Source organism: Typopeltis vanoorti, chromosome 17 (genome assembly GCF_054136105.1).
Source record: "Typopeltis vanoorti isolate ZY-2024b chromosome 17, IOZ_Tvanoo_1.0, whole genome shotgun sequence".
Taxonomy (NCBI): domain Eukaryota; kingdom Metazoa; phylum Arthropoda; class Arachnida; order Uropygi; family Thelyphonidae; genus Typopeltis; species Typopeltis vanoorti.
In genome coordinates, this window is record NC_143565.1 from 54,785,342 (window position 1) to 54,798,755 (window position 13,414).

A 13,414-nucleotide genomic window follows, 5' to 3' on the forward strand; every position below is an offset into this window, starting at 1 on the left:
TATGTCTTCTCCTAGTAATAATATTTATTAAAATTGTAAAAAATGTTAACATATATGTTATATTCCGAACATTTTATAATTCCTCTGTTTTTGAGTGCGAGTGCTACCAGTGCCAATTTTAAGCGTATGCTTTATGTATTTAATCCACTGGCAACCGTGCGCTTGAGGGATGTGTCATCACATAGGAAAAAATATTGGTGCCCTGCATTCTATTCCCAATCTCGAATGCGCCTGCGACCACAACCAGGTCGAGAATTTTAGAGAAATGTGATACATTTCTCTAAAGTTAATAAAGTTAATATGCATTCATATTTAAATAATAAAGAAGAGAATATTACTGTTTTCAGTCATTTAACCTTTTTATGTCAAATTCAGTTTCTATTTAACCAACTGCAATTATTTTTCTATCGTCTGCATTATCCAATCGTGCAAGTGACGTCACGAGATTATTAGACATGCGCTTGATGGTATAAAGTAGCAGAAGCTCTTTATGTCGATAAAGCATAACCAAGATGAACATTATATTAACCTCTCGCTAACAACCTCACGAGTATGTTCATGTCTATTTACATATCGATACGCTGCATAAATGCCGTGGAGCAATTTACGCCGGGGAATTTCCTTCGTTCGAGATATCATGTGAGATCGGCGTATATTACTCAAATATCATGTCGCGTTTTGCTTCCAATTTTATGCAGTGATAAATTGCAAAAACGTGTCGTATGCACCTGCTGTTCGTGCAACTTAAGTCTGCTGTATTGCAGGTGTTACCAACTGCGATACCGGTTTTCTGTACTTTCATTTTGAGGAGTCATTTTACTTCATTCACAATTCTGCTATTGAAAAATGGAATATGCACTTGACGTTCTATTTTCTAGTGTGCATTTAGACATTCCCATCTCCACTCTTTACTGCGCATAATAATAATAGCTTTTCCGCCTATGAAATATTGAAAGCCTGCAGTTATTGAAAGCCTTCAATTATACTTTACTTATCAACCAAATATCTTCTCTGTCTCTACCTAACATACCTAGGCAGCACAATGCGAAAACTTACCTGCTAATAAATGCAAATACAATCACCATATTCAGAATATCATTAGTTTCGTTAAGCCTTTCGAGCCGCTCATTTCTTTATATTATCATCTGCTTCTATATTTAAATATATATACAATGAAGTATTTCAATTATTATCTGAAATTTAATAAATTATTTCGGTTATATTTTTCTTTCAGAGTGACTTGTCCTTCGTGTCGATTGGACTGGTGCTACAACTGTCACGCTCCGTGGCATACCGACCTCTCTTGTAAGCAGTACCGCAAAGGGGATCGTTTACTAAAATTATGGGCAAAAGAAAAAACCGAAAGTCAATTAAATGCACAGAGATGTCCAAAATGTAAAGTGAGTGCCTTCGAATAATTTTATTCTTAGAGCGTGGCGACATCTAGTGGCATTCTATTATATTGACACTTAAAAATATGTTTTCGTTAAAATTATATTCTGGACTCTGCTATCATGTAATTATCAATTAATAACATCAAACAAAAATAATTCAATAATCAAAATAATAATAAAGCATAAAATAATGAAATTGTAGTGATTATTGTTCGGTAACTGCTATTTTTTTTTGGACCACCCTGGTATGTTACGAGTATTGAATACACTGGAAAGCTTCTGTTGTTTACAACATTCGTTATTTTTCAGATGTATGCAGTCATCCTCATAGTCATCGCCCAAAGTTTAAGATAGGTTTTATTGTTTATTTATCATATCAGTAATTTGTCATTACGTACTATCGAAGTGGGGGAAATAAAATTCCAGTACATGCTAAATATCAGAAATAAACAAGGTGAAACAATCTTATATTTCTTAATAAAATCACACAAAAACAAACCAAAAAAGCAGTTACGATGAAATGTATGCATAAAACAAAATATTTCATTTAATGAAATATTTTGTTTGGATACACAAATAAATTGTGTATTACAACACATTTTATTTTACATGCATGTTTGAAATATATGTAAACATTCTAATCAGGGCAGCTCATTGCTTAGGCACAAGAGGTACCAGCATAGGGACGCCAACGTCGTAAAAAAAGTAATAGTATTAAAGATGACCAGAGAGTCAAAGCGTTGGTGGTACGAGCAGTGTCCCCCAAAATGCTCTATACGCACTCTTTTGGCAATAACTACAATAAAGAATTTTATGATGCCTGTCTTGTCTTACAATGCGTTCATAAACTGGCCTAGGGAAACCACATACCCTCGAGCAGGCACTATTTCTAATATTGTTCAAGTACTGAGATTCTGTCTTACCAATGGAAGTTGATCACTCTGTAACAGTAGGTAGCATCCAAAATCATTATATTTTCATATTAATAAATATAAAAAGAAATCCTCTAACTCTTTTTTTTTTTTGGCAAAATTGAAGTAGGTGTGGACATTTTAGTTCTAACGTTTTGGAGATCGATAGGCAGCCAAGCTCTACCTTTAGTCATCAGCGATTGCTGGCCCAGGGCTATCATGCCGCATGGTTCGAACCCAACAGTAGATATTATTGTCTGAAATAGTGCAACTTCTACTGTCAATTTTCTTGAGTTTTGGGTGAAAGAAGGATGAGAAAAAGTTCCAATAGTCATTGACTAAAATCGAACTTCATCAATTTTCTGCTACTAAATGCCATCTTTATAAGGCTACACAGCCTCCCTCCCCCTTAATTTTATTATTATATTACAATGATTATTATTATTAAAATACATTTAATACTAATTTATACTAATACATTATTATTCGTTCTTCCTTATGTGATTCTTCTACCAGTGAAAGGATATAAACCTATCATGCATATCACCATGAATAGTTTAAGGATTACATCATCTAAAGACCAAACATGGAATCTTTCATGCTGTTAATAAGCATTCTAACATTGCAATGAAATTCATTTGACATCTAAAGATGCTGACAAGCATCCAATGGTGAACTGCTTTTGGTGAAACTCACAAACTAATACGTTCAAAATATTTGGATCAGGTGGGCCAAGTAGTATGGGATGCACTTCTGACAAGATCAAGATAAGATAAGGAATTGTGACGTCATTAGTTGATAAGAAGATGACGTCATTGTGGGGTGATGTCATGAGATTGGAATGTTTGGAATTTCCCTGGGGCATATGTGTGTGTGAGGTCCTGTTGTTTGTTTTGTTCGCGTATGGAATTACGGGTGATGATTAGAGATAAGGAATCGTGTCGTGATTAGTGGTGCACTTCTGACAAGATCAAGATAAGATAAGGAATCATGTCGTGGGTGGGTGTTGTTATGAGATGTAGATAAGTGACATTGTTGTTTTGAATGGAAAGGGAGATATGTTAGTGTATAAGGAATCATGTCATGATTGGTGGGACATTTTGAACAAGATCAAGATAAGATAAGGAATCGTGACGTATAAGATAAGGAATCAATATTTGTTATCAGATGAAGAAAAGTGATGTCAATTGTTAGTTGTAAATAAGTGACGTTATTGTTTTGAATGGAAAGGAAAATATATTAGTGGATAAGGAATCATGTCGTGATTGCTGGGACACTTCTAACAAGATCAAGATCAAGATAAGGAATCGTGATGTGGATGTTTGTTATTATAGATTTTGGAATGTTTGGTATTTCGCTGGGGCCCTCGTCTGTCAGGGATATCACGTGGTGTTTTTGGTTTGTTTAATGCATTGTGGGTGATATTTAGAGATAAGAATCGTGACGTTATGTGTTTGGAAATTTCTGGGGAACATATGTCTCTCTGTGATATCACATAGTGCTTTGGTTTGGCTATGGAATTGTGGGTGATGTTTTTGAGATAAGATATCTTGGAATTTTCCCAGGGTGACACACATCCATCATTGTTGTCATGTTTTGTTTGGTTGTCTATAGATGGATGTATTAATTTCCAATACATTATGGGGTATTTCTTTCCTGTTAAAGGGTGTAAATTCTTAGAGTAGAGTAGAGTCGTGATGGCGGCACTGTTTCGGGATTTTTCCAAATAATTTAATTATATGCTGGTGTCCCTCAAACACACACACACATACACATTAGACAGGAAAAGTCGCTAATGTATCCATGTTGATACTCTAATATGTACCCTATGATTATTGTTATGGAAAAAGAAACTATTCAATATTAGAATTATGCTTACCAAAAACATACAAGCAGTGATTATTGAAATTACAATTATCAATTGTATGTTTAAGTTAAAAAATTAACACATTTCTTTCCAGAATGAGAACATCTTGGTACTATCTAGGTTTTCTGAATGTTCCAAATTGTTGATTTTTAACATATATTCACAGCACAGAACACAAACACAAGTCTGAAAATGCAGTTCACTTTTTCATTATAGGTAACTGAGGCTAACATATATTCACACCACAAAAACACACAAAACATAGGAGTTGAAAGATATTTCTGTAAATACCAGAAAAGGTAGTGGACTACTTAGTTTAGATTTCTATCTGATTGGTTCTCTGTATTAATTCTTTCCCACAGTTGCTCATGCTATGATTTTCCAAGCTTGGCAGGAAAGTCTATGCACCATTTAGTTTAGGTTAAGTGTTATTTCCGGTTTCGAATTCCGAATGCTGTTAGAGTGTGGAATTCTGACAAGTGAAATTATTATTTTTTTTTTCAAATTGATTGGTTATTTCTGTATTTTACTTTTAAAATTCATATTCTAACAGAATAACTGAGCAAAATTAATAAATATATAAAATGTATGTGAATTTATTTTCCAACACTGTAGATTTCTCATTAAGTCTTATCTTAAAGATATCTCTCTTATCCGGTCGCCAAATTGTTGTACATAGGTGAGAAATGAAATCGTGTGTTTAGGTTCGAACTCTTGGTTCCAATGGGAAATTATTTCTGTAGTAAATTAATGCTTACATTTATTTTTTTAAAAAAAAAACAATATCACTATTAATTTTACCTTCGATTCCTTGTGCTCTTAACCTATTTCTGTTACTGGTATTTATTTATTTTATTTATTTTTTCTTTAGCATTAGTAATTTTAAGTGACGGATATGAAACAAACAAGGTTTTGAAATCTCTGCAGCTTTTTTCTGCAGCAATCTTTATAAGAGTTTTAGTAACATGTCGTTGGTTTAAAATACCTAATGGCTCTGTAAAATAACCAAACTCTAACAGTATTGTGACTTTTCAGGTAAAAGCTTCTCCACTAAAATCTGGCTATTAATTTAATACCCAATTATTCCTTTAGCTTCCAAGAGTTAACAGTTTCATGATATATTTGAGGTCTTGCATGAACAAATAAGACTTTTAATTCACTGAGTCAAAAAAAAAAAAAGAAAAAGTGTCTGGTTACTTTGTGGCATGAAATTTCACAAGGAAAAAAATGTTATGGTCTTACTTAAGTTTGTATAACATCAATGACACCCAATTTGTTCATTTAAATTTACACATTTTATTTGAATGAAATATTATTTACAAATTGTATTTACTGAATCTAACATACAGAAAATAAATAAATTGAAAAATACATCAAAGGATCTTTCCTATGCTTGTGGAATTGCCATCATGTGGTTTTTGACAATGTGACTCTCATCTGAAAGTTAATTTTTCATATGGTGATTGTTGAGAATTTATTACTGTTGTAAAAGGGTTGCATATTTATTTTTTTGAAACCAATACATATACTTCTGAGAATTATTAAAAGCACAGAATCTTTCATTATGTTTCCAAAAGCATTTAAAAGTACACATTATGTTTTCACGTTTTGGGCATCCAATTTCATTTAAATCAAGAACAGGCCTCCCTATTAACCTCATTGATGTTTTTGATTTTTCTCTTCCCCTGGCGAGTAATATTTTATTTGCATGTTGATTCTATCATCCAATTTCTTAGTTTGTCCAGAGATAGTGAACCAATTTCCCACTTCAGCTGATGGTTATATTTTATTGACCAAGAATTCTGTTTTTTTAACTCTTTCAGGTGATTCTTTCCAACTACAAGGTGATTTTGTCAGTGCATATCTTACAATAATTCCATCAGAAATACAAATTTCTTTAAGAAATAAATTTGAACTCTTATTCAAAAGAAATTGGCAATCAGTTATCCCAATGATAACTGAAAATTCGTATTTTTCACCCACTGTCGATTTTTCATAATCGTTTTCCTTCATTCTTCTTCTTCTTAGATTACTTCATATGGCACCACAAATAAATAGTTATTTATTATTATTATTATTATTATTATTATTATTATTATTATTATTATTATTATTATTATTTCACTGATTATTAGCTCTGATCATATTTTATGTTAACTTTCTGTTACAAAATTCTAAACAATTAGAACTTTTCACAAAAAACTTTCAAAGAATTTGTGGCTCACCTATTATTTTTACAATACCAAACACAAAACACCACAACACAAAAACAGCAGCTGCAGTGGATGAACGATTACCTTAAGTCCAAACTCACTCGACTCTATTGCATTTTCTTATAGTACTGTTTACACTTACCATGCCCTACCCTAACCGTTCCTTCCAAAATGAACCTTTTGCGCAGATGACTCAACGACATGTTTTCACATGCTGCTGGATATATTGTTGGTGTGTATTTATCTTGCCTTGTATGGGGAAAGGTAAAATTTGTATATGTGTTATCTGGAGAGTACAAACATTTTTTCTATACCAAACTTTAAGAGTTAAAGTCACGTTTTGGGTTAATTATCTGCTCTCTCCTTAAAACAATCGAATTCTAACAGTTCGGATTTTCGATTCTGTGAACGAATTGTTTTCAGATAACTCAAATAATGTCAATAGGTAGCATTAGACAATTTCTAAAATAATCAATACATGGATATCAGTTTTCAAAACTTTTTTCCCGTTCCTGGCATTAATTTCACAGTTGTGATTTTTTTTAAAAAATAATTAAACAGAATTGCATTAAGATATAAAGTTGTGGGTTTAAATATCAAGTTCTAATCAGAATAACTGAGTAAAAAATTCACTGGAAAAACACAACAACAAAAGCACACATTTTTGTTCATTTAAGTTTACAATTGCATATTTTATTTTGCTGAAATACTATTTACAAGTATATTCACGGAGAAAAATTCGAAGCATGTAATTACCTAAAAATATTTCACAATATTTAGTTTAGACTCTTAACATTTTCCAAAGAGTTCAATGAATAAAATTTTTGTTACTGACTGTTTCTTGGTTACATTACATCAAAATAGCTGGTCATGCAAAAGAATTTTTAAATCAGATACCAAGGTAACCACACTTCCATACATTTGATATTGTGTCAGTCTGGAAATGACACCATGACTCCCTAAACATTCTGTGTAGTCTTTTGTCAGCAAATATACATAAACAGTTTTTGTAAAATGTTTGTAAATGTCCCAAAATAAAGAATCTTTATCGAATTGGATAAAATCTTGAAAGTCTAATTTTACCATTGATGAATTTAAATGATTAGCGATAATTTTCCCCATGATACAGACAGATGGTAATTCAGTTTCCAAAAATAGTAAATGATTATCAATGTCGTACATTTTTGGTGAAAATCTCTCAGCTTCTTCACAACTAATAGAAAAAACTTTACTTCCATCAGCTCCTGTATCATCAAGTATTAGTTTCCCATCTTGGCATTTCAGAATATAACACTCACCGAGGTCCATTTCGTAGTCAATTCTTCTTTGCAAGTAGCCGAGGATATCAGACCACTTCCTGCATAACTTTTCCCAAGTAGTCCTGGATAAATACATCACAATGTATGTGTCTTCTAAAATAATAATCGATTTCCATCCTTTTAGAGCTAGGTGAAGAGTTTTGTCTCGTGCTATTTTCCTGAGGAAAGAAAATTTCAATGACTTTTGTGGCTCACCCATTATTTTACTTTATTTTCCTAGATACCAATCACCACAACACAATACGATAGCTGCATGGGATGAACGAATTGCCATAACTGCAAAGAGACTTGACTCATTTGTTTTTCCTTATAGTACTGTTTACCTGACCCTTAACCTTAACCATTCCTTCCAAAATGAAACTTTCATGCAGATGATTCATGGACATGTTTCTACATGCTGTTGGATATGCTCTTGATGTGAGATTATCTTACTTTGAGACATCATAGGGCAAATCTTATCTCTGTGGCTCGAAGGGTATTCTATATTATTTGTCCTTATTATGTTAAGTATTTTATCCTCAAAAAGTGTTTTTGATGTTAGACCATGTGACTATATCTCTCACTCATATGTCCAAAATTATTGGGATGGGGGGAAAAATAGCATTAGGTGGTGGTGGAAGTGAAAAGGTCGTCAAGAGGGTGATAGAGCTCTTCCCTGCAATGCTCCCCCACCTAATCCCATAATCCCCCCTATTCTCCCCCTCTCCTCCAGAAGATGTCTGCTCAGCCTAGTGGAGATGAGCAAGCTCATCTTTTGCTGATATCTTTTAGTGATGTCACCTCCAACTGATACTGATAACTTTGGAGGGAAAAAATAGCATTAAGTGTTGGAAGTGAAAGGGTAGTTAAGATAATGACAGAGATCATCCCTGCAATACCCCCCCCTCACCCCCTCTCTTCCAGAAGATGTCTGCTCAGCCTTGTGGAGATGAGCGAGCTCATCATTTGCGGATATCTTTTAGTGATGTCACCTCCAATGGATACTGATAACTTTTTAGGAAAATAAAATAAAAAACACGTTTTTTTTATTTTTTTTCCTAAAAAGTTATCAGTATCAGTTGGAGGTGACATCACTGTCTGGTGACTTCAACACTTGTGTCAGCGAAAGTTGCCTGCCCTTGTTTATGATTATCATTCTTCTTCTGAGTGAAGAGTACTTTATGCCCAACTCCAAGACTTTGTTGAAGCATTGTGTACTTTTGTCCAGTTCAGCAATGTTGTAGGTTGAGATACTTCCTAACTAATCCGTGTAATATGTGTCGAACGCTCTGGCACTAACAGGTTTAATAGTATTCAATAACATTAGGCTAATTCCTTACTTGAGTTACTGTCTCTGTTAGGAAATGCATAAGAGCATGTCATCAAAGACTTCTAGGGCTTAACTGTGGCTACTGATAGTAAATTAATTATCTTTCCAGGGACTGATTCTTATCGGGCTAATATTTTTCGGAGCAGGTGAGGAATTTCAGGATCCGAGGTAGTTAAATAGTAGTAGTGCATCAGAGTTAAATTGCACTTTTGTTGGCAGCAGTGTAGTCGGAAATACCTTTAAATGATAGGGCCTATATTAATAATGTCCTTCTGCAGTACTGTCTGTGGACAGGACCGTACTTATGCACAGGCGCACGAGGCTCTGGTTGGGGGCCGGGATCACTCCAGTGTCTCGGGCCAAGTCTACCTCGGGAAAAGTGTAAATACGGCCCTGAATATGCCCATGATGCTTTAATAAAATATACATATATGGTTCCAGCTGCATGACAGGTGCGTGCGTGTGTGTGGAACCGTAGTATTCACTCGACATTGGTCAGCTTATATAAGTTTCTGATTGTGTAAAATAATGCTTTATTTATTACAAAATAGCATACGTTCTTTCGATGCACACTAAAACAGTAGGCACATAGCACTCATGATCATAGAATTAAGTGACTCGGGAGATTGTTTAGGGAGCTATCCCTTGGAGAAGTTAAGTTCACAGCACACTTCCTAGATGACATAGTTTGAAGGCGCTCTCTGTTATTGAGCAGTACTTACCTGAAGAAATTCGTTTAAGATACAACAAAAAGCTATTTGAAATAAAAGAATCTTGAGAAACTCAAGGTGCTTTACTCCTGGGATTCCATTTGGTCTACAACTACTTCTGAGGAAGTTAATAGTGGTCGCAGACTAAATGGCACCCCATTGCAATCCACTGTAGCCCACCACAATTGGAAGAACACAAGACATTGCACCCTTCAATTGGAAAAGTCCTGGGTTCGATCTTCGTGGTGACAAGAGGAATCTTTATATGTGCTTTTACAACTGAAAGTGGGGTAGCCGATCTCATTCATTTTCGGGTGGCTTTGCCAGAAACTCGAATTTTTCATTTTTCAGTAGGCGGTAGATGATGTTGTCTGTTAATGCTACTAGTGTCGTTGTGGTAGTAGCTGGATGATTAAGAAGACTCATGCAATTAGTCCTAGAACCACTTGGAGGTGTGGTAATATTTTTTTTTATTATGTCTCAGATAAATTACATACATAGATACAGTAATGATTATACAGGGCGTTCGGGATAAATTTGACATATTTATAATTAATTATATTTTTCCGTAAGTTACATGTATTAACACACACTTCTCTTCATTTAAAAGTTTGGACCCTTCTTCATTCATATACAAGATGTCAGAAAGGATGGATAGCTGGAACCCACCTGAATCATGGAAGAGAATAACTTGTATCATGATGATTCGTGCCCGCCATCAAAATAAGGATATTACGACTGCTGCCCAATGCTCCCTGAATACAGTAAAAACAATCAGGCATGAACTAGAGACTTGCAATGGTGACTACGAGGATGTAGCAAGAAGAAAGATCCCTAGCAGACGATCTGATTGCGTTCGTACAGCAGAATTCCTCGCAAATCTGCAGGAACAGGTGTTGAAGAACCCTGGCATTGGAATTCGGGCTTTGTTCGTGGAGTTGCTAACTGTAGTCAAGCCCTGGATAACAAGGGTAGCCAATGGTAGGCCGTATGTATGGCAGCAGGATTCGGCCCCTTGCCACACCTCTGGGAAAAGTCAAAAATGGTTGTCTGAAAATTTCTACGACTTCACCAGTCCAAATGTTTGGCCTCCAAACTCCCCAGACCTTAACCCCATGGATTATTTTGTATGGGGCGCAGTTGAAAAAGACACCAATCGCACTTCCAGTAATACAAAAGCCCAGTTAATGGATAAAATTAAAACAGTTTTTGCGGCCCTTCCCAGGGAGACTGTAGCATCAGCTTGTTCGAGGTTCCGAAGCAGAATTGAAGCTGTGAGCGATGCTAATGGTGGTTATTTTGAGTAAATCTTGTTGATAGTATTGTAATTAACTCTGCCTGTAATGTTTTTTTGTCAATTCATTAAATTTAATAGATACAAAGAAGATTTTCTTTTTCCTTACGAAACTGTCAAATTTATCCCGAACACCCTGTATATATATAATTATTATAATTATATAATATTATATTATATATAATATTATATATATTATAATTATATATAATTATATATATACATAGATACAATAATAATTATATATATATATTTATATATATATATATATATATATATATATATATAAAACATTACAATTGTGAATAACAGATACTTGCAAGTTAATAATATTTTAAATATTTTTTTTATGTCTCAGATAATTGCATACATAGATACAGTAATAACTATATATATATATATATATATATATATATATATATATTATTTATAACACATTACAATTGTGAATAACTGATACTTGCAAGTTAATAATATTTTTAAATACTATTTTTTTCTTCTGTATAATGTATTATATTCTTTCTTTGGGAGGCATTTCTGATTTCTTCCTCGAAGCTTAGCAGAGCTTATCTAAGAAAGATAATATATGATAGATGGCGGTGGTTTCATGGTTATGTTTCTATACTAGTCGCAAGCCAGGTGTTGATTTTACTGTTTGTTGGCACGTGCTTGGAAGACTTCAACTGCTATTACAGTTTAACTTCTTTTTTTTTTTTTTTGCAAATAGGATTGGATTTAGACATGGTGTGTGTGTGTAAGGGGGGGAAACAGGAATTGCTCTAATTTTCATTCTCGCTATAATATTTATATAGCGCCTGTTTCAGTTCTCTGTATGTTCCTAGGTTTCTGTAGTCAAACGGCAATTTGTTTATAATGTCAGGTATGTAGAAGTTTCGGGTGGCTTTGCCGTACCGATTGTTGCACTTATATGTTATGAGTTTGTTGACTGTGGTCTTATTATTTGATATGTTGTTCTGGTTACTCTATAGGTTGGACTGTAGTAATGGTTTAACATGACTGTGTAATGGCATAAGTGTTTCGCCTTAAATATTTTCTGTTTTGTCCGTGCTTCCTGCATAAGTATGGGTTGTTCCCAGAATATCAGTTTTACCATTTTATCTTGCAACCATTGTAACCTGTTAAGTCTGTAGTCTGTGCAGAATGCATATGATGTGATTGCATATCTTAAAATGTTTTCACATAATGCTTTATAGATTAGTATTTTTATGTGGGTTGGGGCAATGTCTTTTAATATGTATAGTTTTCTTGCTGTTATCCCGAGCTTGGTGTGTGTAGGTAGTTTGGATGGCTATTCCAACTTTGATCAGCATCGAAGTGAAGTCCGGGATAGCGTGTTGTTTTCACCTGTGTGATGGTTGTGGTTTTAGGTTCTTTGCTTTGTTCTGCGCTTTGTGTATAGGAGGATGAATGTCGGATAGTGAGATATTAGTTTCTATGCGCAGGGTTTGGGGGTTTTTGAATATCATGAGCTTTGTTTTCGGTTAACCAGTTAGTGATTTGATTGATGTCGTGTTGCATATTTGTGTAAGCGATATTTGCGTTGTTGTGAATGGATACTATGGCCATGTCATCTGCGTACTGGAAGATTTTACTTTTTAGGGAAAGGTGGCTTATGTCGTGTGTGTATATGTTAAATAGAATGAGAGATAGGACAGCTCCTTGCGGTACTCCAAGGGTTACATGTACCTCTTTGCTGTACGCTGATCCTATACGTGTGGTGTGCTTTCTGTTTTTCATGTATGCTTTAAATGTAAGATTTTAATTAACTGGAGTAGACGACCTCCAATTCCGATATGCGTTAGTTTCGTTAACAAGGTTTTGTGTGTTAGTGTGTTAAATGCTTTTGTTAGGTCAACGAATACCACTAATGTTAATCTGTTTTTATCCAATGCACCGTTTATTAGGTCTGTGAAATCTTCCAGGAGTGTTGCTGTTCCTTTATTTTTTTGAAAGCCATATTGTGTTTCGGGTATGATTTGAAATTTTTCAACGTATGTGGAGAGTTTGTGATGCACTCCATGAATTAGTTGATTACAGACAACATGGCGATGGGTCTGTAATTACTTGTAATGTTTCTTTTCCCGTGTTTGTGTATGGGTGTGATTAATGCAGTCTTTAGTGTTTCAGGTATGTGTCCCGTTTCGAAGATTTTATTTAACAGTTTTTGTATAACTGGAAGTAGGTTGGTTGAGTGTTTCTTGATGTCTTTTGGTCTGATTCCATCTATCCCCGGTCCTTTGTTAGGGTTAATTTGTTGAATTGCCAGTGATAGTTCTTCTTTTGTTACTGTGAGGAACCACATTGACTGGGTTGCTTGTGGATCTAGTGGAGACTGTTCGTTTGTGTGAGGAAAGGTTGTTTCTTGTAGTTTTTGGA

The 13,414-nt window shown here is 34.4% G+C and overlaps 1 protein-coding gene across 2 annotated transcripts in view; it reads left to right on the forward strand.

Annotated features, from left to right (window-relative positions):
• Positions 1–13,414, forward strand: part of LOC150097402 (E3 ubiquitin-protein ligase RNF217-like) — a 104,202-nt gene that overhangs the window by 55,682 nt on the left and 35,106 nt on the right. For both annotated transcript variants that reach the window (XM_090406827.1, XM_090406826.1), the window contains one exon: positions 1,235–1,400. In XM_090406827.1, the coding sequence (XP_090262953.1) occupies positions 1,235–1,400 (166 nt within the window). The remainder of the gene's footprint in view (positions 1–1,234; positions 1,401–13,414) is intronic.